The following is a 27,708-nucleotide window of genomic DNA, read 5'->3' on the forward strand; positions in this document are numbered from 1 at the left end:
CGTTTTGAGACAGATTTGACAAGAATAATTTTCCCCCAGTTAAACGCTTTCTTAACTTAGATGCATTTTCATGCAAAATTTCTTAATTTCATGTAACCAAAATTCTATCTTTTATCTTTTTAAAAAATTGCCTCGATACCTTGGTTGGCTAAGAATCTTTATAATATTCGAAATTGTTAAAGATACATAATCTGCTTCTCTTCTAACTTCTAAGAGTAAGATCATTAATAATCAGTTCATATATAGATTTTGAATTTATTGTGAAATATGAAGGTACTGTTTTAAGCCTGATTTCTTCCACACTGCTGTCTAGTTTTCCCAACAGTTCTTATAATTATGGAATTCTTTGCTGTATGATTTTTGTTTTGGAGTTTATCGAATGATGAGTTATTAAGTTGCATTATTTCTGATACGTCATTGTCTAATCCGTTCCATTAATCTACTTTTATGTTTTTTAACAAATAAAATAATGTGTTTTGATGATTTCTACTTACAATGTGCTTTCATCTCTGGCAGTGTTCTTCTACCTGTGGTCCTATCTGTTCATTGTTTTCTTTACTATTCTGAATGTTTAGATCCCCTAAATGACTTTTGTTATCATTTTATCACATTCTATGAAGTGTCCTTTGGTAATCTGATTGGCATAGCATTAAAGCAGTAAGTTAACTGTGGCAATGCTGTTATTTTTACTATGTTGGCACAGCCCAGCATGAATATATACCATTAGTCCAAATATTTTGGTTATTCTTTGTTTCTATACAAGCATTAAATGTTCTTTATTATCTTAACACCTAAACTTTAAAAATATTTCTACTTATTTTGGATAAAATTTCACTTCCTGTTATTGCCTCCTGGATTTTGATATTAGTATGTAGAAATGCTGTGGTTTTTTAAAGTTTATTTTGTACTAGGAAATATTGCTAATATTATTCATCTCAATTAGTTTCTTAGCTGATTCCTCAGGAATATCTAAGTAAAACATTGTCGTGAAGAAATAGACATGGTTTTGTAATCTCTTTGCCAATATTTATGCTTTTAAATTCTTTTTTCTTGTTATATTGCTAGCATTTCCAGAACTAAATCAAATAATATTGAAAAGTGGGAGCATCTTTGGTTTATTCATATATTTGTTTGGAGAAACTTTGATTATAATGCTTATTTAGATAAATACATATACAGATATATTTATATACGTGTACATGTAGATAGATAGATTGATGATAAATCTTTCTATGTCTATATTTTGTGAGGATTTTAACAAAATTAATGGTGGACTTTGTCAAAGATATTTTGCTGGATACATTGTGATTAACAGGTGGTTTGGGCGATTTTGTTTTAATGCGATCAATTATGTTTATTGTTTTCATAATGTTGAAGATTTTAATATTCCTAGTATAAACCTAATTGGCCTTATTAACATTTATTGTATATATTACCATAGTTTGATTTGTAGTATTATATTTATTTAAATTTTTAAAATTTATATTAATAATATCAGTCTGTGAGTTTCCTTCTTTTGTACTTTTATATTTTGGATATGAGAAGTATATGTATTTCAAAAAAGGCTTTGGAGAAGTGTTCTTTCTTCTAACTTTTGGAATTAATCTTTTTAGTGTTGTTATTAATTGTTCTTATAAAATTGGATAGTATTCTGTTGCTAATACATCAAGGCCAGGCCTTTTTCCTTTGGTAGTTCATTTGGATTTGACCTTGGTCACATGCCACATTGGGTAATTTACTTTTCAGTGTTCTTGGTTCCTGCTTCAAGAATCTATTGAGCTGATCCTAGCTCAGATCCAGTCCCTTTTCCTTCACATTTAATGTAACCACATATGTTGGCTCCCTGACTCACTCTTCATTTTTCTTTAGTTCTATCACCACCATAATTCTGTAGCTGCTAACTTTTCAGGGTTATAGGAGGTCAGCATAGCTGTTCTAAAAATATTTTCTTCAGCCCTAGGATTCCCTTAATCTGGAGGGCCAACCTAAGTAAAGGGAACTCAATTTTCCACTTCCTAATTCCCCATTCTTTGCATGTCTGTGACAAGATGATGTGCTTTCTTGTTGCAATATTATGATAGTGAAAAGTCAAAGGAGAATTATGCTGTATTGCAAAAGAAAACATATACATGTGAGCATACACACAAACCCAAGAAAAATAAAGTGAAAAAAGCATGCCTCAATCTTAATTCAGAGTTCGTCAGTTCTCTCTTTGGAAGTAGATAGCATTTTTCATCACAGATCTTTTGTATTTATCTTGGATCCTTGTTGATTAGAGGGGGCAAGTCATTCGCAGTTAAGCATCCCTACAATAATAGTGTTATCCTAGTTCTATTTATTTCACTTTTCATGGATGTGTATGTGTATAAGATAATTCCAAAAGATTCACGATGGAAAATGTTATCCACATCCAGAGAAAGAACTACAGAATATGAATGCAGGTCAAAGCATATTATTTTCTCTTTTTTTCCTTTCTCATTGTTTTCCCCTTTTGTTCCGATTCTTCAGTCACAACATGACTAATGTGGAAATATACTCAATATGATTGTACATGTATAGCCTGTATCAGATTGCATGCTGTTTTGGGAAGGGGGGAGGGGAAGGAGAGAGAAAAAATATTTGGAGCTCACAATCTTATCAAAGTGAATGTTGAAACTAAAAATAAATGAACAAATAGGCAAATAAATAAACAAATGGGGAATAAAAGGAAACTGTAACTTTCTTGAGGACCTAAATCAGGACTGTGTTATATTTCTGGCTTTGCACCCTCATGGCCTCATACAATACTTAGCACATAACCAAGATTTTCATAAATTTTCACTGAACGGAATGATAACTTAATGACATATCTAAAGATTGAGTTATATAATGAAGCCTGAGAATATCAAAAATCTAACAGAGGAATATGCAAATAAGCCTGGATGTAAATTTGTAGGAGTCTGTGTTTATTCCAAAAATAAACATAAAATATTTTATTAGCATTAATAATTCATTAGTTATGACTTCAATAAAAAACCCTTTGCTAAATATCTCTTAAAATGGATCTTGTCATTTGAATATTCTCCTTCCCAAACCACCACTTCCACCCTTTCATATAGCAGACTGTCTTTTAGACCATTCATGGCTCCAAATAATATTGAAACCATGCTAAATTCTCTCCCAAACTAACTGAGGGTAGTGACAATTTTGTTTTGTGTTTTGTTTTTTTTTTCTTTATATCTATAGCACCTAACACATTGCCTTGCATAAACTAGGCAATTTATTGAATGACACTGAGTTGATTTTTTTTCCAGTTTCTGAGCTCCTCAGATTTATAGAACACATTGTAAAAGTGAGTATTGGCAGAGCAGATGTATGGTGTGAAGTCCAGACTGAGGTCTAGGGAAGTTAAATGACCTACCCAAAGTCATACAGGAAATAGATGCCAGAGCCTGGGTTTGTACTCTTGTCTTCTGACTCTAAAGTCACTGAACAACGGAATCTTGAATCATGATATCCTCTCCACATTCAGTGAAGAGAACATTCTAGCTACAAAAGAAAAAATGAATTAATACATCCTTTAAGACAAGTACTGGTTAATATGTTCAATGCCTGAAAAAACTCAGAGTGGTCCCACAAAATTTGACAGTGATTGAGGAATAAAAATATCCCATGTCTCTCATTTCTATTCTTATGGGAACTGGTTTGCCATGTGAGTTGGTGAGCAAACAGCTACTTTTATTAATTCAACAATTCTCTAACATACATTTAACTTTGTGCATGGCACTGTACTAGCTAGTAGGAACACAAAGAAAAAAAATGATACTGTCTTTGCCCTCAGGGAACTTACACTTTATTCAATAAATAGGAGTGAGGGGAAATAAATTTTCTAGAGATAAGTGAGTGCTAAACAATTTCAGGAAATAACTAACAAAAAGAGCCAGGAGGGAGTTGGCAATAGGGTTTAAAACAAACTTTGATGGCGGTCATAAACTGTGCCTTGAAGAAGGACAAGGATTCTGAGGGAGTGGTTAAGAGATAATTTATTTTAGGCACTAAATATTCCATATAAAAACATGTCTACATGCTTTGAGCAGCTCCCTAGTGTTCATCAAATCAGGTTTCAATCTTTGTTATTAAAGTGAGTTTCTGCACTGGAATTTCCCTACGCTAAAGAAATCTTGCTTCTCATAGTGAAAAAGTGGAATTCAATCACATCTTTGTAATTTGTGACTTGAAAAGACAAATCCAATTCAACAATATTAAATCCCTTCTGTGTACCAGATAATTCCCCAGTCCCTAGGGATGCAAATACAAAAACAAAAAAAGTTCTCACTCCTAATGGAGTTTACATATTGTGAAAGAAAAATAAATACAACATAAATAAATACAAAGTGCCATCAGAGAAGTAGGGAGGGAGGAGTGTACTAATAATTAGGGAGAATAGAGAAGAGCCTGTTTAGAGATAGCATGTAAGCTGAGTCTTGAATGGAACTAAGATTTTCAAGAAATGGAAGATGAAGAGGAAAAATGTAAAGACTAAAGGAGCAATCTGGACCCAAAATATCTAAGATAAAAGACATATAATCAAGTTCTTGCAAAGGGAAATGAGAGTAGTAAAGGAATAAAGAGGAACAGAAAGGAGAGGAAATGAAAATGAACTCAATGAGAAAATTATAAAGTCTAGGTGAATTGCCCATCTATCATATGATAGAGTCTGGATCAGGGAATTCATTGATATAAGGCACTGCCAGTTGAAAAAATCTACTTTGTCAATTTGGTACCTTCTCTGTAACTTATATTGTTAGAGAATTGCTTGGAGTACTAAGAGGTTAAGTGATTTGGAGAGGGTCACACAAGCATAATGTGTTTGATGTGAGAGTTGAACACAGGGCCTCCTAGCTTTGAGGCCAGTTCTGTCTGTTGTGTCATGCTGCTCCTTTACAGCTCTCGTATATAACACATACATACATACATATATACATATAAAATGAGCAGAATATATATATATACCTATATTACATATAGGTATATATAATTACATAAATATGCATATATGTATATGCTTACACACATGCGGGTATGGGCATGTGTACACAAATATATAAAAGTTTAAAATGTCATTTACGGCAATAGATGAATCAAAGAGCTCTGTCCATAATATTTTACCCCCTTCCCCAAACTTGGGTCCTTTGGTCAAACACATTCTAGGTCCAATGAATAGATTATTTCTTGAGAAGACGGTGAGTTTTGGATTAGCAAAGGAGAAGTCCAAGTAACATGAAGTAGTCTGATAGAGGGGAAAAACACTTTTATCAGGTTTTAAAAGACTTTTCTCCAAAGCTTGAGAGTCATTCTTGCTGTAGCAACATATCAGTGTTGTCCTAGTTTTTAGATGGACTCTGTGATAATAAGACAGGTGTTACCACCCTAAAGTGAAGCTGCCACTAAAAGCAATAGTTGGGATATTTGACAGCAAACATCATTGCTTCTCGTGTGTGTGTGTGTGTGTGTGTGTGTGTGTGTGTGTGTGTGTTTTCTCCAGGATTTCCTAGTTTAAGTTATTTCTTTTGGTTGGCTTTATCTCTCCTGTATACTCAGATTTTCAAATATAACTTTCCACACTTCTCTTTTGTTAATAGCAGAAAATAATTATACAATCTAAATGGAGAAATAATTAATGCAATGGCTTTGTTTTCTCAAACAATATATAGAGTCTAAGAAGCCATTTTAATTAAATGAGGACATTATTAGCAATATAGATTATATTCAGGTCTTAAAGAAAATAAGCTTAAAATTTTAACTGCATAATTTGATCATCCAAATGTGATAAAAAAAAAACTAGAGATGTTTAAACAATAAATTACATGTATAAACTTACTATTAAGTAGAAATTTAGTGGACAAAATATTGTGACTTTCTGAATAAAATTACACCACATTTTTCTTTAGCAGAATGCATATGAGCAAGCAAGATGGTAAATTTGTCTTTTTCTGCCTATCTCGTCAAATGTTCAACCTCAAAAGAAAGCAATTATTTGCCAGATGTAAAGTAATTACAACTAAATCCACAAGATAAGAAGACAGCACATCTGGGATAAGGTAAGAACCTTATGAGTTAACACCAGACAGTGTTAATACCTAGAAATCTTTCTAAATACCATCCCGGTTTACACAAACTATTTCCACAGGTTTGTGCCTGGGGGCCCCTGTTTGGTAACCTCCTTTGACTGCAGTATAGATGACCAAAAATCACTCAGGTTGAAATGGCAGGTGCTAATTCTTCCCAGCTGAATGAAGGTAAAGGAGGAGAGTGGAAGGAAGAATTAGGGAAGTTGAAAACATGCCAGTGTTTGTAAGTGCATTAGGCCTGAAAGAACAAGGTCTGGGAAACTAGTTTGGGTCAGTCCTGTCTCCCCAGAGGTCACTCAAGGTAGAGAACTCAGCTAGTAGCTCCCATACCCACCAGAAAGAGGAAGTAGCCACAGTATGTGGCCTCATCTTGGGAACCTGAACACCAGTAAAGGGAGAGAAAAAGTAACAGGGAATACATGAAAAAATGTAGAAAACCTGAATACTAAATAACCAATTTTGGTCCCAAAGATGAGATGAGAAAATAAACCTCCCTCTCCACTTTGTAGATTTGGGGCCATGACTGTAATATTGCATATATTATTGCTTGGTTTTGATGAACTGTTTTTTTCTCTTAATTTTTTTTTGTTGTGTACTTTTTACTTTATTTTTCCCCTGCCCCCACCCCGAACCCACCAAGAAGGCTACAATTAAGCATATATATATATATATATATATATATATATATATATATATATATATATATACACACACACACATATGCATATATATGTATATGTGTATGTATATGTATATGTATGTAAATGTATATATAATATGTGTGTATGTGTGTGTGCACACACACATATATACACAATATATTTCCATATATAGAGATATACACACATACACTAAAACACATACATGCAAGACAGTATTATGTTTATTTCCACTTGTCATCTGTTTCTTTGAAGGTCTATAGCATCTTCATAAGTCTAAGTCTTTGTACATTTTTCTAAATCTGTCAGCTCATCACTTCCTATACCACAACAATATTCTGACCCAATTATATTCTATCTAGGAGATTGTCTAGGACAGTCCCCCCACCCCCAATTTTTTTCATTCCCTCTATTCTTGCTTATGTAGGTTTTATTTGCACAGGAAAATTTTCATTTGAAATAATCAAAATTATCCATTTTATACTTCAACACTGCTCTCACCTTATAATAGGGTTTAAAGTCTGAATCTAGTTCCTTCACACCTTTTTCCCTGAGTTTCCTTGAAATTCCTGATGATCTATACTTTTCCAAATGAATCCTGTTATTATTTTTCAGACTCAGTAAGATAATCTTTTTAGTAATTTAATTTGTATGGCATTACATAAATAGATTAGTCAGGTAAAATTTACATTTTTATGATATTAGCTTTACCTACCCAGGCACAATAAATATTACTTCAATTATTTAGACCTAACTTTATTTGTATCAAAGGTGTTTTGTATTTATATTCATATAGTTCCTGTGTCTGTTCTGACAGGTATTGTCTCATAGTTCTTTATATTGTCTAGTTATTTTATATGGTCTAAAATTATTGATTAATATGACTGACACAGTATAGTTTCCCTATTTTTCTTCTTTTGATTAAATCTGATTTAGCTTTGTCTGATATTATGATTACTATCCCTGCTTTTTATATTATAAATCCTACTCCTGACCTTTATTCTATTTGTGTATATCTCTCATTTTTATATCATTTCCCAAAAACAATATATTGTTGAATTCAAATTTTTAATCTGCTGTCAGTTTCCATTTGCCATCTCAATTACATTCTAAACTGTAATTACTTTTATATTTTCCTCCTTCCTATTTTCCTCACTATCCTTCTCAGACTATTTCTATCCCTCTTCACTCTTCTACTTTACTTCTACCTGCTACCCTGACCTCCTATTCCTTAACCTACTTCCCCCTCCAATAATTCCTCTCTTATCCTCTCCCTCCACCCTAACCCCTTACCCTCCTATTTCTTTCTGAATTTGGAAGATTTTTATACCCTTCTAAATATATATGTGGTTCCCTCTTCATCCCATTCCTGTTAATCTATACACCCTTATCCTATGTATTTTTATATATCCTACATACCACACTTATCCTATTGCTTATCCCTCCCTTATCTTCTCCCCTTTCTATGCCCTTATTATCTTATTTCCTTATGAATTTAAAAGACTTACTTTATACCCTTCTATAGATAGAGAGACAGACAGACAGATAGATGTATTATTCCCTCTTTAACCCATTCCTGATGACTGTAGCGTTCCAGAATTACTTGCCCTCCTTCCCATCTAATTCCTCTACATCAGTTCTTCCTCTTAACCCTCATTAGTATGAGATAATTACTCTTTTTTTCCTACATCATTTTGTTTTTTAGAATCACATCATACTTGGCTCTACCCCATTCTTTCAAACTACCCAATTACTAATAACAATCTTAGACATACTGTTTACATTTCCAAGCATAAAAGTAAGCAATTTGTCCTTATTGAGTTGTGATTAGTTTTTGATGTTTACCTTATATTTTCTTGGATCTTGTATATCAATTTTTATCAAGTTTTGGTATTTTTGCAATAAAATCCTTAAAGTCTGTCAATTCATTGAATATCCTTTTTATTCATTCAGGATTCTATCTTTTTTTATTGTTTGCAATAAGACTTGGCTCTCTAGGGAGTGAAGGTGGAAACTAATATAATGTGGACTGTATTTAAAGGGACATAGATCTTCCAGGAATAGGGTAATGATAGTTCCATTGTACTCTGCCCTCATCAGAGCTCATCTGCAGATTTATATTTAGTTCTAGGTGTGCACACTTATAGACAACACAAAATTCAGTAGACCTGAAAGACGAACAACTCTTATTGCAAGAGAACTCAGCAGGTATCACGTCCAAATAACAGCCCTGAGTGAAACAAGACTGGCAAATGAAGGCCAACTTACTGAAGTTGGAGCTGGATACATGCTTTTCTGGAGTGGTCACAGTGAGGGGGAGCACCATGAAACTGGCATAGGTTTTGCAATCAAGATTAATCTAGTCAACAAGCTTGTGTGCCTGCCAAAAGGATTGAACGACAGGCTCATTACAATGCAATTGCCACTTCCAGGAAAATGTCATGCCACCATTATCAGTGCCTATGCTCCCACTATGACAAACCCTGATGAGGTCAAAGAAAAATTCTATGAAGACCTGGAGACACTTATCATCAATGTGTCAAAAGAGGACAAGCTTATAATTCTGGGTAACTTTAATACTAGAGTAGGCTCAGACTACCAGACTTGGCAGGGAGTCCTAAGGAGGAATGGAGTTGGAAACAGCAACAGCAATGACCACTTACTACTGAAGACCTGTGCACCTCATGACCTTCTCATCACCAATGCTATCTTCTGCTTATCTAAATGTATGTAACAGAACTTCGTGGATACAGACAGGATGTGAGAGTGACAAAAGCAGTGCGTGGTACAGAGTGCCGGACTAATCATAGACTTATCCTTTCCAAGCTAGATATTCACAGTCAACAAAAGGGGCATCCCCAAGACAAAATGACTACCAAAAGAATTAATGTCCACAAATTAGAGTTCTTCTCTGAGTGGGAAATGTTTGTTGCTAACTTCCAGGGAAAGTTGAGCCAACACACAGTTGACAATAGTGGAGCAGAAAAGGACTGGAAAGCTTTCTGGAAACTTACTTTCATCTGGAATGGGTTTAGGAGGGGAAAATACATATACCTCTACAAGAGTATAACAGTCTTCTAAATTTAAAAAAGAAATAAAACCCTTAGGGGATAGGGAGAGGGGAGAGGATAAAGTAGGGATCTTTAGAGGGGAGGGTGATGGAATAGGTTAAAAGTGGGGTATACAAGGGTCTTTAGATTTAGGGGAGTGGGAGGATAAGGGAGGGAGCTTTAGAGGGGAGGGGAACATAACAGGTCAAAGGGCATACAAAAGGATGTTTAAATTTAGGGAAATGAAAGGGTTAGGGAGACACTGTTGAGTAGGGGTAGGTTAGGGAATAGGAGGGCAAGGTAGCAGGTAGAAGTAAACTAAAGGATTTTGGAGAAATGGGAAAAACAGAGATATGCACAAACAAAAAAACAAGATTAGGAGTAGAATCACTTAAGGAAAGTATATATATATATATATACATATATATATATATACATATATATATATATATGTGTGTGTGTGTGTGTGTGTGTGTGTGTGTGTGTGTGTGTGTATATATATATATATATATATATATATATATATATATATACACACACACCAATACCTATATATAAATATATCCATGCTCAACTGTAGAATTGGGGTTGTGGGTAGGGGAGAGGAAGCAGAAAAAAAAGAACAAAGTAAAAAGTGTATATCAGAGAACAAAATAAAACTTATAAGGAAGCAAAAATATATTCAATATATAGGCTTTCCTGAAATGATAAGTTATTGCTATATATTTTGAATCCTCTCCTATATTCTGTTGTGCATATGACATGTTTTTTCTTTTCTTATTTTATATTTAAGTTTATAATGTTTCTTCTTCTTTTCTTATTATGTATTTAAGTTTTAGCATATGTCTAAAATAAAGAAAATTTAAAAAAAAGAATAACATTGATAAAGGGAAGACTGTCCAGAGAAAGGGTTGCAAACAGTGGCCTGGGGGACAAATGCAGTCTTTTTGGTTTTTTTGGTAAGGCCCTTTAAGCCAAAAATGATTTTTATACAAATATTTTTAAAAGTGTTAATGACAAAAACCTTCTTAGCTTGCTAGCCCACAAAAATAAGTGGTGAGCCAGAATTAGTTCTAGGGCTAAAATTTGCTCAGTCCCTGGCTAAAGAATGGTAACCAAGATGGCAAAGGACTAGCTCAGGTTCCCGAGTCAGTATGTATCAAATGTGAGGCTTGAATATAATTGCTCCTGGTTCTGCACATTAAGTGCTTAATAAATGCTTTATTATTCTTTCATTCGTGTATGTATCGATTCATTCATTCTATCTCTAAATCCTCTGATCATGTTTCTAATGCAAAAGGAAATAAGAGGGAAGGTAGATGGAGCTAGACTTATTTAGTCAACAGAAGAAAAAGATTTAAGGAGTACATGATAATTCTCCTCAAATATTTGAAAAGATATCTTGTGGGAGATAGAATAATCTGATTCTATGTGACTTTGGAGGTCAGAATTAGAATTTTCACAGTTCTTTCTTTTAGAACTAAATCTGTTCCTTCTTTATGTCTCCCACAGTGCTGGTTCTATCACCTAGCAAGGCCTTTTTCCTTGAAGAAACCTGCACATTTAAATTTTTTCCTTTAAATTTGTTTTATGCATCCCTTTCTTACCTTAGATGAACAATCTAATGTGTTTCTGAATTCTGAATTATACTTAGTAAATTTTATTTCTAAGCTCTCCAAATTAAGGTTTCTCAAAAATATACGACATATACTAGATCCAAAGTGGCCTGTTATATTCTAGGTACCTAGATGGTACAATGGCTAAAGACTGGGAACTAGGAGGCAGGAAGACCTGAGTTCAGATTCTGCCTCAAAAGCTTACTAGCTGTGTGACTGTAGTAAGTCATACAACCCCTTTCAACATTAATTTCCTCATCTGCAAAATTTGGACAATAATAATATCTACCTCTTAGGGTTGTTGTGATGATCAAATTAGGTAGCATTCATAAAGCATTTTTTGCAAACCTGAAAGTCCTTTATAATTTTATTATTACTTATTACTTCTGTGGCCTCATCTACGTGGAAAAATTCCAGGTTCCTAGCTTTTTAGATATAAACGATATTATGTCATAAAGGGATAGTAACAGCAGAGGCAAAGTCGGATGATTTGGTTTGGATCCCAAAGCAAACATACTTTATAGTATGGCATGCTGGTTTGGGCTGTTTTGTCAGTGTTAGTTTATTGGAAATGTGTCACTTTGATAAAAATTTTCCTCCTTTTAGCTTTGTTAAATCACTGGAGGACCCCTTCTGTGCCATATGAAATCAACACCTGTGTTCCATACTTTCTGAAGATAAATATGATTATCTTTCAGAAAGCAGAATTTCAGGTATTCCCTTTCTATTTGCACATCTTCATTATTAATGAATTCCGTGGATGTGTTTAGAATACCCACCAGCAAACAACTTTGGGATATGTTTCAGTGTTGTAAAATATATAATATTGGTTATCTTGTAGTACACGCTCTTTGGTTATCTACAACTGTGATCACAGCAGACATGTATTTTGATAAGATTGTATTGATTTTGATAACATTTGTACAAAAAAGCCAAAAACATAAAGGATGAAACACAGCGATGAAGACAACTTTCAATCTTATCCTGCATATATGAAAGGGAATACCAAGTTCTGAACAGAAGAGATAAGAGATGCGATGTTTATTAGACAAAAACTGACAGGAAAAAAATCTTTTGGAGGTATGACAAAATACAGTTAAGCCATGGGGGTAGGGAAAACAAAATTTAAAAATTAATCTTGCACATATAAAGTCTATTTCACCAACTAAAGTTAAATTTGCGATCAATTTAACAATCTGAAAGTCTCTTATTTTCAAGGCACTATAAGCAACATAAAGATGTGTAGGGTTGAGTCCTTGCTCTCTAAAAATTTACAATCTAGTGATGGGAGCCAAGGAAGTACAAAATATCTATAAAATACCTGCACCAAGAAGTCATGGTAAATGGGATAGAAGAAATCCAAGCAATATGATGGAGGAGGAAGGAGGATATGAGATTAAAGACACTGGAGTTGGGAGGAAATCAAGAACAGATCCATGAATGAGGAAGCATTTGAAATTGACCTTAATGAGTGGAGTTACAGCATGGAGAGATGACATGGATGCCATTCCAAATGGAAGAAATAGCTTAAGCAAAAATCCAGAAGCAAAACAATCCTGCAGTTTGCCACCAAAATACTGTTTTCAAATGACAGTCCAGTTTTGAAAGAGCACAGGACACATGTCCAGAAATAGTGGGAGTTAAGTACAGAAAGAAACTGATGCTATTTTGTGAGAGATATTTTAATGGCAGACTAAGCTATCTAAATTTAATTCCATGGGCAGGGAACTAGCCACAGAAGAAATAGGAAGAACTCAAAAGTAGGAATGTAGGCTTAAGGAAACAAGTATCTAACTTCTGGAACAGGAATACAGAGTGAAGGAATCTTGTCAGAAGGGAACAAGGCAAGAGCAACAGTAGCCAGAATTAGAACACAAAATCAGAGTGGTACCGCAATTAAAGTTGTCTCTGCTGAAACACTGAAGTTACTATTCCATAGCTTGTTATATTTACTCCTCCTTGGAAATTGATTATTGTCAGACCTTGAAGCACTTTTAGTACTGTAAGTGGGAGTAGTTCCAGCTTGAGTACAGAAGGGATGAAGACAGCCAAGGCAGGTGTTATATAGGGATTTGTAAGATTGGTGAAGGAAAGAAAATAGAGAGGAAAAGGGAAAGACAAAGCCTTAATGAATAACAAATTAAGAGCATCAGAGCTAGGTCAGAATGTCTGAAAAGCAGGAGAGGCAAGACAGTTCAGTGTGATGGAACCCCAAGACTGACAAGAATATCAAGAGAGAAGGTGTCGAATAGTACCAAGTGCTGTAGAAAAATCATGAGAAAATAGAGTTGAGAAAAAGCTAATGCATTTGCTGATAAACTCAATTTTATTCCTTGAAAAAGAAATGATGGAATAATGAGGTTAACAAATGAGTGGATAGAAAGTGGAAGAAAAAGGCAATGCAGTGTATAATCTGTATTTAAAAGTGGAGAGTCAATTGTTTCTGATGTAGTAAATGGATTCAATAAAAGGTATATAAATAATTAATTGTGTTTTAGAGAACCCATAGAGTCAGGCATAAACTCATAGAATACACGACTAACATTCACAGTGTAATTGTCATCCTAAACTCTAAAGGTAATTCTCAGCTGCTAATCTTGGGTTTCTCTGTACTGCTTGCAATAACAGAATCACATTCTCCAAAGCCTCCCTTGGTATTTTGCCTTTAATGTGCTGTCCCATCTAGTGTGCTATGAACAAGTTTTTCTTAGTTTCATCGGTCCCCATTATTAGTTCTTTGCTTACTATAATCACCACATAAGAAACACATCTTATTTCCATGAAAGCCTCAAGAGGAGAGCTGCCAGGAAGCTAGGGTTTGGTATCAAAAATAAACAACAAATAAATAAATAAACAAATACACACCAGACACCCAGTTGAAAGTAACAGTTTTCCAACAAACTGACATCACTTGTTAGATAAAGCCCACTTTAGACCTGTAGAATTTACTGTTTAAGTTACAAGAGAGCTATCTCATTTGTATGCCTTGTTATTACAGTTTAGTATACAACTTGGTTCAAATTTTATTCCTTTAGATGTGCATATATTCAATAAAATCCTGAACACAATTGTTTGTGTAAAAGGTGGATGTTGGTACTAACCCCAGTGACAGCATTATATACCAAACTTCCAACAGGTCACCAAAATTCACACTATTACTACTGAATTCAGGAACTAAAAATTTAGTAATTATCATTCTCTTTGGTTTTCTCAGCATGTAGTAAAATCTGGTAAAGAGCAAAACCAAGCTTCTGAAAATGAATAAGGTAAAACATTAGGTTATAATAAAAATAAATATAAAGGGAGAGAAAGGAAATTCAATTTCACAAATATTTATTGAGTGCCTACTATGTTCCTGGCACAGTAATGAATGTGTGAACTCGTTTGGGGCAGTTAATCACATCCAAACACTTTTATACCTAACTCAGTCTCACAAATGCAGACAGAACGCACAAGTATTTCTAACAGATTTGATGCAGGTGGCAGGGGGATGGGGACATTAGCTTTGTTCAGACTTTCTGCCAAAGTCTTGAAATAATGCCACACCATTCTTTCTTCCATTCTGATGTGTCAGCAGGAAATTCTAAAATGGAACAGGGAAGCTGATATGGCACAAAAACAGTGAGATCCAACCACAGTGAATGTGGGGGTAGCTGTTGGTAACATTGTAGAGAAGAGATATGTACATATACATATACATACACATATACGTACACACAAATGTATATTCTTATGCTTATGTAGGTATATACAGATATGTGTATACACACATATACATATGTAATATATATGTGTGTATACATGTGCATATATATATATATGGGGGGGTGGAGGTGGAAGTGTATATGTATAGTTTTCTCAGTTAAGAATTTCAGCAGAAATCTTCAACAATTTGCTTAAAGTCCAAGGGAGTATGAGAGAGAGATGGAGGCAGCTGTTGAGAATATACTTGACTAGTTTCAAGATAAAAAATCATCCCCGGGATGCCCTTCTATTAAAAAAAAGAAAGGAAGAAACCTGGCTTTGAAAGTAAAATAAGGGGTTGGTCTAGATCAGGGGTTCTCATTCTGACATCCATAGATTCCCATCAGATCCACAGAGAGATTTCAAGGATGCTGTGTATTTGAATTAGGAAATGATGCATCTTTATTTTCACTAACCTTGAATCGAAATTAAGCATTTCCTTCAGTTATAAATGTAAGCAACAAAAATTCTGAGAAAGGATCCCCTGGGTCTGGCAAAGGGGTCCATGATACAGAAAGGACTAAGGTACATAGATGTAGAGAATCTCTAAGGTTTCTTTTAGTTTTAAAACTCATAATCCTGTGAATATATTTCATATACTACCCAACAAATGAATAGGAGATTCTGAACTTTGCCTCTTCATTCCCATTGAAGTAGGGCTCTATAATCTATAATTTCCAGCTGTGGTTTTGTGGACATCAGTAAACACACCTTCTACCTAAACCTCAAGTTGAGAGATGGAAGGACTAGGAGGAGATTAGTGTCTAAGGGCCCAATATTTGCTATTAAACCCTGGTTGAGCCAGTGATGCACACTTTAGGTCTCAACCACATATTAGAATCATGGATACTTTTGGAACAAGGGAAATGAACTTTAAAAAAGTACTCTAATTCCTACAGATCTCTCTCACTTTTCAATATGCCTCTGATTTATTATCTGGCTGCTCTTTCTACATCTGTCTTCCCTGACCCTGAAGCCTTTTCCAAGAATTGGTTTTGGTTTCCTGCTCATTTGTTTCAGACTTTGCTTACTTAATATTCTCTATTTTATGCCTTGATTTGAGAATCCCCTGTGTATACGCCATGGACTTTCTTTAATTAGTATAATAATGCCCATCTGCAGCTTCTTTCTTCCAACTTTATCTCTGGATAGAAAGCTGGTCTTGAACTTAGGAAGATATGTGTTTAAGTCCCATCTCTGATACATTCTGATTATGCAACCCTGGGAGCAAATCATATGAACTCTCAATACTTCAGGCAGCCCTTTATGATCATAAGTAGCAAAGAAGCCTGTAATGGTAGAGAAAATTTCCTCTCTTCGAAATTCTCTATACCAACAGAATCACAGGTCCAGTTTCTATTTTATGAATGCCTAATGTCCAGGTACTTTCCCTAGTCTTACAAGTGGATAACAAAACTTGTTCCCCCGCCCCAATAAAATCCATGGTTTCAAAATACCTGTAATTTAACTGAAAGTTGGAGTGGCTTTTGTCAGTTTTGTCATTTTTATTGTTGTCTTTGTTCATGATTCAATTTTGTTCAAACCCCTGACAAAGAGACAGAGGAAAACTTGGTCATATCACTGAACTCAACATAGAATTATGATGATTCTTGGACCTAAAAAGAAAAACTAGGTAAACTATTTGTTAAAAACCCACAAATTTAAGATTTAAATGTGTTAAAGAAAAACCCCTATAAATTGTTAAAAAAAACACCCCAGGTCCAAAAAAGGGAACCTGGAAAGAACCAGAGTCCAATTAAAGTTTACATAGATTATAAATATATTTATTGCCTGATTGACAAAGCATGTCTTTGTCAGCATGAAAGACACTTTGCTACATTTCACCTTTTGGCTGCTGTAATTCTCCATTATTTTTTTCTTATTAGGGAGATATATAGCATCCTCCTTCCAAAGATGAATACCATTTAATAATAAAAATAGTTAATACATGTAAAATACTTTAAAGTAGGTAAAGCAGTTTATACGTGTGATCTCACCTGATACTCAAAATAATCCCATAAGGTAGTTGCTACAATTAGTCCATTTTTTCCAGAACAGGAAACAGATGCTAAAAGATATGAAGAGAGTTGCTCATGGTCATAGAGTCAGAATATGAACTGAAATCTTCCTTATTCTACATGAAATGATCTATCCACTAGACCACATAGCTGCCTAGGAAGAAGGGTTTTGTATTACTCAAGCCATTTTATTCTAAGAATTGGTATGACATATAATTGTTTATTTATAGGCTAACTGAATATTTAACAGTGACATTGTGTGTCATAGTGTCTTCCCTCTCTTATTCATTTCCTATCTATTCTCTACATAACTTGTTTGTAGGTGTATATTTATTTGCTTGTTGACTTCCCCAATAGATCCTAAGCTCCTTGAGGGCACAGATTATCTTTTTGCCTTTTTTTTGGTATCTTCAGAAATCTGAATAGCGCCTGGTACATAGTAGATTCTTAATAGATGTTTATTGACTGACCCTTCTGCAATGTTGAATAAGTTTAATTTTGTCCCAGAGATACCTGCAGAATGAATGGTTGCACATTGGAGATATCTGAGATACATTACCTATTGAAGAGCTCTGAAATTTGCGTATATTTTCTTCATATTTTTTTTTCTTCTCACAACCTGCCTCCCCAATAATTTTCACTGATCAGATACAAAACAAACAACTGAAGGAAATAAATGGAAGGATGCACAAATAAGCAATAAATTAATGAATGAACAGATGAATGAATAAGCAAATGAATGAATGAATGAATAGTAGATATAACTTCAGTCCAATATTTCATTTATGAGTTCCACTCCTGATTCTTCAGAATTTTTCCACTGTGCCACAGGAGCTTCCTGACGTTTGATGTTTCCTTTCCTATTACTCTTCTCACCATGGAGAGTTCACCACCCTTTCTCCCTAACCTTCCCATTTTTCAACTTCACTTTATATATTGTCTTCCCCCTTTGGATGACTTGATGATACTATCTATAGCCTTCATGAATAGAGTATAAACTCTATTCCACAAACTTCCCAGAAATAAGATGAATAACTCTTTGTACTGTGCTATGGCCATATCACATCTGACATATTATACTCAGTTCTATTTGTTACATTTCAGCAGTTTTTCAATCATGTCTGACTTTTTAATGACCCCATTTGTTTTTGTTTTTGTTTTTGGAAAATACTGGTTTATCATTTAGCAAATACCGGTTTATCATTTCCTTCTCCACATCATTTTACAAATGGGGAAACTGAGGCAAACAGAATTAAGTGACTCGACTCAGTTTGTCATTAAAATGAGCTGGAGAAGAAATGGCAAACTACTCTAGTATCTCTGCCAAGAAAACTCCCCAGAGGGGTTACAGAGTCTGACACAACTAAAATGACTAAAGAACAAAAGAAAGCACTTTACAAATATTATCTTTGTTATCCTCACAACAACCACAGGAGTAGGTGCTCCCCATTATACATATGAGAAAACTGAAGAAGGCAGAATTTACAAGATTTACCCAAGGTTACAGAGCCAGTAAATGAATACGATCAAATTTGAACTCAGCTCTACTTTCTGTAAGCCAAATTCAGCACTTTATACTGGGCAGACTAGTTTTTTTTCAAAAGATAGGTTGGAGACATTGTAAAGGTTTTGAATGCTAGGCTTAAAAGTTTGTATTTAATCCTATAAGGAAGTGAGAGTCATTAAGGGTCTTGAGTATGAGAGTAATTCCAATAAGATTTGGACATTAGGAGTACTTATTTGGCAAAAAATTATTATAGGCGAAGAGAGCAGAGGAAGAGAAACTGTATCAGAGGCTATTGCAGTAATCTTCAGAAAGGTAATGAGCAAGCTAATTATGTTGATAACAGGGACAGCTAGGTGGTGCAGTGAATAGAGCACTGGTCCTAGAGTCAGGAGGACCTGAATTCAAATCTGGCCTCAGACACTTGACACATTCACTAGCTGTGTGACACTGGGTAAGACACTTAACCCCAATTGCCTTGCCTTCCCCCCTCAAAAAAAATTATGTTGATAACAATGTGAATAGAAAGATATGAAATATTGTGGATATGAAATGATGACTGATTGATTATGGTGATAATGGGAGAGTATTGAAAACTCAAAGATGACCAGGAGTCTTTGAGTCTGAGTGACCCTCTTACTATCTTCTCCTCCATCTTGGATTTCTCTGTACATCCTTTCCACACTATTCTTTCCATTCTGAAGTTAATTTTTGTTGAAGAAAATAGAATCAAAGAAGAATATAAGTACAAGAACACAACCTTTCCAAAAGTTGCTCATCAGCTCCACAAAAATGCAGCATTAGACCAAATTATTACAGGTATTAGTTCTTTAGGAACATTAGCATAAGTGGATGGTCTTCTGGGTGATGTTACTCACAATAAAGTCATGCTACATTAAAAATGTTTTTAATACTAAGACTTAAAATATAATAATGATGGTCTTGAGAAATGATCTTACTTTAGCTGCAACACTATCAAACTTTACTAGGTTTCTATTTCCTGGTTAGTATACTCTGATTTGAAGAAATGGGTCGTATTATGACCACCCAAACACAATTCAGGAGTCTTCCTTGTTGTTCTTAATTTTTGAAAACCTCAACTTTTCACTTCTCCTCAGTATCTTCCCTCTTTTTTGATTTCTTATTGCTACGGCAACTTCCCTAATCCATTCATCTGGTTTTGGAGCTAAGTACAACTACTAGAAAATCTTGAGGCTTGACAGCAATTCCCCTGCCACACGTGATGACATGCTTTAATGCATCCAACAGTATTTTATGAGCTTTCGATCAAGAAATAGGATCTTCCAGAGTAAGATTCAATATGTTAGACAGCAGCTTTGTAGTCACCATCTCTGTAACTTTGTCCTAATCTGTTAAAAAAAAAAAGCGTGAAATTTTTGACCCAACTGCGTACCAACTATTTTGAGGGATTCTAAAATAGACTGATATTGTTCTGCTGAATTTATGTATATCCATTACTGAATGATTACTAAGTTCTTAGTGCATCTATTCCTATAAGCCATAAGTTCATATGCCTATACCTGGAACGGAACTCAGAAACCATAAAACCTAACTCCTTCACGTTTTCTTCTGTGTAGAAGCTGAGGCAGATAGGTGATGCGGAGTGTAGAGCAATGCACCTGGTCTCAGAAGGATCTGAGTTCCAATCTGATCTCAAACACTTACTGGCTGTGTGATCTTGGTCAAGTCACTTAACCTATTTCATCAATTGTAAATGGGGATAATAATTGTATCTACTTCCCAGAGTTGTTGTGAAGAATAAATGAGATAAAAATGAGGATTACTTTAAAAATGTTAAGTACTTAGCAAAATGTATGGCACATAGCAGACACTTAATTCTTTCCTTTTTTTCCTCCTTCCTTCCTTCCATGGATGTAGTCACTGTCAGAAGTGTGATTTGAACCCAGCTTCTCTGGTGTTTGAGATACTATGTTTATTATTGTACCAATGAGGTCACTGTATCGAGAAACAGAGATCTTAAGTCTGAAGGAATCTCAAAAATATAATGGCAAGCAAAGTGGTACTTTTTGTTTTGCTTTTTTTTCTTTTGGAGTTCTAGTTCTTCTCAGCACTAAAGTAATCAAGTGCCTTTGATTGAATATTTAATTGAATCAAGAGTCTTTGATGACCTGCTTAAGTCACAAGAAAGCCTAAGTTACAAGAGTTTGAGTCACATGGCTATGACGCCCTCTATAGGCTGACCCTGAAGCAGTCTATGTATACGCTGAGGTTAGCGTTTTGCTCTGGAGGCTCATTCATTAGAAGAGCTTTCCTGTGATTTTGCCAGACGAGACTCTTGGTATCGGTAAAGAAGCCTCCCGGCTTTGAAAACCCAGATGTTGGTGCTTCTCTCTCTGGTAACTATGTATGTATTGGTATGGACAGTTAGAAGCCCTGTCTGCTGATTTGTGTTATTCGCTCTGTTTATATAACTTCTGATTGTAATTGTTGTTTGTGTTTTCTCTGAAGTGCAGGGTGCTGACTTTCCCCCCTGAACTAAATGAATGATATATGTATGTTTAATTAAATTGAGATTCTAAACTCCTTAAAGTTGCTTTCCTTAGAAAAGCAGCTCAAAGAACCTGTGCTAGCAGCCTTCCTGAGTGCTGGTGTTGGTATTTCACAGTAGCTGCTTATAATATTGTTGTTACGAAAGGCCATAGAAAAGCAGCTCAAAGAACCTGTGCTAGCAGCCTTCCTGAGTGCTGGTGTTGGTATTTCACAGTAGCTGCTTACAATATTGTTGTTACGAAAGGCCATATAGTGCAACCTCTCATTTTATGGTGAGGAAACTGAAGCCCAAGAATGCTAAGTGACCAAGGTCACAGATACTAAGAGTCAAAACATGCAAAATAAGAATGAGAAGATCTACGTGAGATCTGAAGTCAGATTCTCCAACTTGAGAGTCGATGTCCTTGAACTCATATCACTCTTTTGTATTGTTCAGGACTTGGTACTCTTTGCATTTTTTACTTTAATATTTTAATGGTTCACCCATGTGATACTCCCCTTAATGAAGCAGATCACAATCTAATCTATCTTCCTAATCTCTGTGATTCTTGCACACATTGTCTTATACAGGGGGTTAGGACAAATAATATACTGAACACATATATGTCATTCTTTTTTTTTTTTTTTTTATGGAATTTTATTTATTTTATATCATGGAAGTGAACAGTGTATTTTCAAACTAATTTTAGATGCTGGGTTTTTTTTTATTTTCAAGAAAATGGTATTTGAATTTTTTCATAACTTTTTTTTTAACATCAGAAACTGCATATTATTTTTTTTCCTTGGCAAAAAGGCAATTTCCTAAACTGAAACCAGTTAAAGCCACTGTTAGTTTAGCTGATAGAAGTGCTTGAATTCAAAACATGGGAATAACGTTGTCAATTAAAAGTTATTTTAAAATAACCCTCCCACTAAATGTTTTAAGTGGTTTGGTTTAGTAACTTTTTTTTTTTTTACAAATCACCATTTTAGAACATGGTAGAAGCTACAAGGTACCAAAATCACTTCTACAAGCTGAAATAACATGTAAATAGAAATACTAAGAAGACTGAATGAGCATTATAAAGTATTTATGGGTATTAAATGTAGGAAAATTAAATGAAGGCTTATAAGACATAAAATTGCACTCCAATTCTTATCTACTGAACAAAGAGAAAAAAAAGACTTCAAACTAAATTAAATACCATCTACCTTATCACCAACGCATAAATGACCCTGACCAGACAAGAAAAATTTGTCTCCATTGTCAAATTTACAATTTAGAAACATAAGATATGATCTCTTAAATTAGTAAATACCTCATTAAGGATGACAGAATGTATTAGGAGGGCAGAGTTTATAATCTCAAAGAGGATCATAAACATGTCTGAAAGGTTCGGAACCGCCGGATATAAGAAACTCTCAAAGTAGAAGGCAGAAGAATCAAAACATTTATTTAGGCTCCACAGTAACCAACCCATGAACCAGCAACCCCATTTTGATATGTTGATCAAAAGCTTCCAGGCCCAATAAGTACGCCTTGCAAGAGTAACCAGGAGGCTACAGAGAAGCATGAATGCGTAAAGCAAAATCATGCTTCCCCCTTTATGGTAATAAGATTACCCACTGGCCTGAAGTCTTTGTTCAGCTTCCTCCCGTAGGTCATCTCTGCTACTGGCAGCTCCTGCTTCAGCTGTGTCTGTGGCTGTAACTGTCGCTGTAACAGTAGCTGTAACTGTCGCTGTAACTGTCGCTGTAATGGCCAGAAGTCTTTGTTCAGCTTCCTCCCGTAGGTCAGCTCCGCTACTGGCAGCTCCTGCTTCAGCTGTGGCTGTAACTGTAACTGTCGCTGTAACTGTCGCTGTAACTGTCTCTGGCTCCAACCGGAAAAGGAAAAGAGAGCTCTTCAAGCTGTCCTCTCCCCTCTTATAGGGTTGTTTACATCATCAAGCTCCGCCTGAATGACCAGGGCTGATTGGTTCTTGAGTTGGCCCCTCCCCCTAGCATAGACATTAACACCTCCCCTCAGCCAGCCCCATGACTCATCACACAGGAAGTTCTGGTCCTGCCCCGGAAGAGCAAGCCCCAGCATCCAGGGAAGCTCAATGAGGTAAGCTGAGTCATTCAAAGAAAACAAAGGCCATTCTGGCTACACAGAAACATGAAATTTTAGAAAAGCAAGACCAAAAAAATCACGATATGATTGTTTTGTATCAGTGCTGGTTATGTTGCCCTCTTGCAAAATGACAGGCAAAATCATACTTGTTTTTACATTTGCATCCACATATATTACACTGAAAAGGGTTTTCAAACCCATGACATCCCATGTGAATAGTATAAAGGATGTTGTCTGCAAAGTACATATCACAGTGCTGGCAGTGATGCAGAAGCTGAGGGTCCTGAACTGGCAGGGCTGGGGCTGGCGTGCTGGGCTGGCTGTTACTTATGCTGGGAGTACTAGTGTGAGCACTGCGCTCACTGCTTGGGCCTGCCACAGGGCTATAGTTCCTCTGACTATGGGATGGCCGAGGTTCGGGACTTGTAGGAGACGAGCTCTGAGGAATACTTGTTGAAACAGCAGAAACAACTGCCGGGGTGGTGGGCTGCTGAATCATAAAAGGCTTTTCATCAGGGCATGGAACAACATCAGGGGATGCAGGGTTTTGATTCTCAGGTGGCAAGCTAGATAACTGTCCTGCTAGAGTGGATAGCTGATTTAATGGGTTGTCAACCATGAGTTCTTGTGGGTCCCTTGGCAGGCCACCAGTCTGTGTCGTTTTTCCCATGCTTTCATATGTATCAGTCTGGATATTTGGGATTTCATGGGTAAAATCATTCAGGTAGTCTGGTTTCTGAACCACCATGGAAGGTGGACTCAAATTGATTAGTGCTCTCCTGCTGTACCCTAGATTACTAGTCTTCTTTTGTAAAACCCCCCACATTTTCTTGCTGCTTAAGGAAGACCTAGTACCTTTAATTGGTACCATTTTATGTTTACGTCTACGATGATGGGAAAGATTACTTCTATCACTGCAGCGGAAGGAACATAATTCACATTTGTATGGTTTTTCACCAGTATGGGAACGCATGTGGGCTTCCAGATGACGCTCATAAGCTGATGCAAATGGACATAAGTGACACATATGAGGTTTTTCACCTGTGTGAATTCTAATATGCTCAATGAGTCGTGCTGTTCCTTTGCTGGCATAGTTGCAGTATCGACATTTTAGTTTTCCATCAAATGTCCTTTCGAATCCATCCACCAGCATTCCTGAGTTTTCATCCAAGGACACTTCAACAGATGGATGATCAAGTCCATTTTGATCACCATCTGTCCCAGCTCCCTGAAGAGCTTCTGCTTCTTTGTCCCCACTAACTGATCCAGAGATCATGTTCACATGGTGGGTCTGTTGAGTGAGATATTCCTGAAAATCCTTCACGAAGTCCAGAGGCTCTGGTTTCTTTTCACCCATATTCACCTTCTGAGTTTATGATTTCTTATACCTTTTCAACCCAAATCAATTCCACTTTTTTCTTTCCACTCCAACATTGATGAAATGTAGAGTAACTGAAATCCACTCTGGAAATATGCTAATTGACTCCAAAAGGCCATCGAGAGACTTTCAACTAAAATTGAAAAGCCCTACAGAGGTCTCTTGACAACCGCCTCGAACAAGCACCGTCGTCGTCTCCGTCGCCGCCGCCGCCTCCACCTCCGCCGCCGTCGATGTCTTCGTCACCGTCGTCGTCGCCGCCGCCGCAGCCGCCATGTTTGTTGTGTCTCCGCTTCCCTCCCCCTCCCCCCGCACCCCCTTTCCCCCTCCTTCTTTCTTCAAGTCTCGCGTGAACGGCGGCCGCTCGCGCCCCGAGACTCCTCAGGAGGGGCAGTAGGGAGAACTACTCCGGGGGAAAAACATGCCCGGCTAGCTTTCCCTCCTCCCTCCCCCCTCCTCCTCTTTCTTCCCTTAAATGTCCATTCGGGCCTCCCGTAGGAGCCGCGGGTGGGTGGGGGAGCGGCCGTAGGGGGGTGTGTGCGGGGCGTTTCTCATATATGTCATTCTAATGAAGAGCTTTCTTTCACCATACAAATATATTGTGTCCCTCTTTCCATCCTCAGCACAGAAGACAGGATGAACATTTTTGAGAGACATCTCTCTTTAAAAAGCCTTAAATTAATATGTATATCAACTATAATTATCCCTTGAATTATTACCTTTGGTTATGATGGTGAATGGCACATAACTAGCATTCAGTATGCTCGTTCTCTCTCTCTCTCTCTCTCTCTCTCTCTCTCTCTCATCTGATTTTGTTGTTTTATCTCAATATAGCATCAATAAAAATTAAACCCAACATAACTAGGGCACACTGTATCCCTTGTTAGATACTTGAAAGCAATTATCATGTCCCTCACAGGTTATTTTGTCAGTTGAAGAAACCCCTCCCCCAAAAATCTTTTATTAAATCTACATATTACATGCTCTTGAGATCTCAAAATCATGATCACTCTCTTCTGAATGGTCTCCAGCCTATCAATGTCCCTTGTAAGACGCACCCCTTCATCCCAAATCTGAACAGAATATTTCAAATGTGATGTAATCAGGAAAGAGTACAGTGGTATTATCATCTTCCTTGTCCTGGATATTATGCCTCTCTTCTTTCAATGCAACCTAAATTTTCAATCATTGTAGATTTATATTGAACATCCAATCCACTCATACACAAGTAGTATCTCCCTCTAAGATGAAACACCAATTTCTTTCAGTTCTCTCTTTTGCTGCTTTCAAAACTGTCATTAAGACTGATGTTCTACTCAAAATGACCCATTCCTCACCTTATTCTGCTTGTCTTCTTAGAAGTAAGCTACATAGCCTTCCCCAAAGGATTATACACTTGCCTTCCAGGGGCTGCCAAGCTAATTCCATTGTTCCTTGGTTCTCTGAAATACGGAACCAAGGAACACTATGCAAATTAGAATATTATTGTATATATAAAAAACAAAGAATTCACAAGGACCACCTTATATAAGTATTTGCATCTGAAGGGATTTTGAGTTTAAGGTAAGGGTCACAGTATAAGAAAAGCAATTTAAGATTTATTCCAAGATGATACTGTAGTGGCACTCAAATGAGAACAAATTTATTGGAGAATCTATTTGCACACTATACTGGATTGCAGTATAATGCGTTTTGTAGGCTGTCTAAGCTAGTAACAGAATGATGAGCAGGTCATATGTCAAAGAAGAGTGGTGATGAAGAAGACTAAAGGAGGCAGGGAAAAAAATTGATTTGATTATAAGGTCCAGTGGCAAGAAAATTCAAGTAGAAAGAGTCAAAGAGCCATTGAGTGAATGATAGCTTTTAAACAGAAATGAGGAAAAAGAGATAAAGAGGGTTTTTCATACTTTAACATTTTAAAATCTTGTTGAAAAGATTTGGTGGATTCATTTTCTATATAATCATTTTCTAATTTCACAATGTAACCAATTGGAATATATTTTCCTCATTATTAATACTAGCATTATTATTTAGTCCAGGTCTAGGATTTCATCTGTGTGTGAAAATAATGATGTTGAAAAATTTTCCACCAAGAGAGACTGGCAATTCATCTGAAACCTTCATATTTAAGGAGGTGCCTTGGCCACTGAGAGTTAAATCAGTAAGTCAGGCAATAAGCATTTAGTAAAGACATACTACGTGTCAGGCACTCTGCTTAGTAGGAGAGCTACAAGAAAGACCAAAGACAGTACCTGTCCTAAAAGATCTCACAATCTAAAAGGGAAACAACATGCAATCAAATATTTAAAGCAAGTTATATGCAAGATAAATAGGCAATAATTATCAAAAGAAAGACACTAGAATTAAGGATGGGGAAAGTCTTCCTGTAGAAGGTGGGATTCTAGTTGGAAGTTGAAGGATGAGGTAGATATGAGGAGAAAGCACATTCCAGGCATGGATGACAGACAGAGAAAATGCCCAGAGTTGAAAGAGATAGCTGGAGTCTCTTGTTTATGGAATAGCAAGGAAGCCAGTGTCACTAGACTGAAGAGTATATGGGGGAGTAATGTATAAAAAAACTTACCTATAATCAGAGGTAGATATTAAACAAAGGACTTCTTAACTATAAGACTAGCTTCCTCTCCACTACAACGTGACACCCTAATTATTATTACTATTAAGGGGATGGTGTGTACCTACAGTTTGATCAGTGTAGGGAACTCTCAATGAGGAAACTCCCTCTGCTAATGCTAATCATTAATTATTCTGGAGGTCATAGTCATAGTGAGTTGCCTGGGACTCCAAAAATTTAAGTGAGCTGCCCAGGGCTCCACAGCCAAAGTACAGAGGAGGGAATGGGGGGAGGGGTAGAATTCTGGAACAAAGATATTCCTGACTCCAAAAGTGGTCTGTATCCACCAAGTCATGATACTTCATTGTTGTGGTTGCTACTGTTATCGTTGCTGTTGTTATCATTATGGACTAGACCAGTGATTTTATGA

General features: G+C 36.1%; 1 protein-coding gene across 1 annotated transcript; it reads right to left on the reverse strand.

Annotated features, from left to right (window-relative positions):
- Positions 1-23,389: 23,389 nt before the first annotated feature.
- On the reverse strand, positions 23,390-24,906 carry LOC118857117 (zinc finger protein Pegasus-like). The gene has a single exon (XM_036767751.1). The coding sequence runs from the start codon at positions 24,683-24,685 to the stop codon at positions 23,426-23,428; it is 1,260 nt and encodes a 419-aa protein (XP_036623646.1). The 5' UTR covers positions 24,686-24,906; the 3' UTR covers positions 23,390-23,425.
- Between the last annotated feature and the right edge of the window lie 2,802 nt (positions 24,907-27,708).

This window comes from Trichosurus vulpecula, chromosome 7 (genome assembly GCF_011100635.1).
Source record: "Trichosurus vulpecula isolate mTriVul1 chromosome 7, mTriVul1.pri, whole genome shotgun sequence".
Lineage (NCBI taxonomy): Eukaryota > Metazoa > Chordata > Mammalia > Diprotodontia > Phalangeridae > Trichosurus > Trichosurus vulpecula.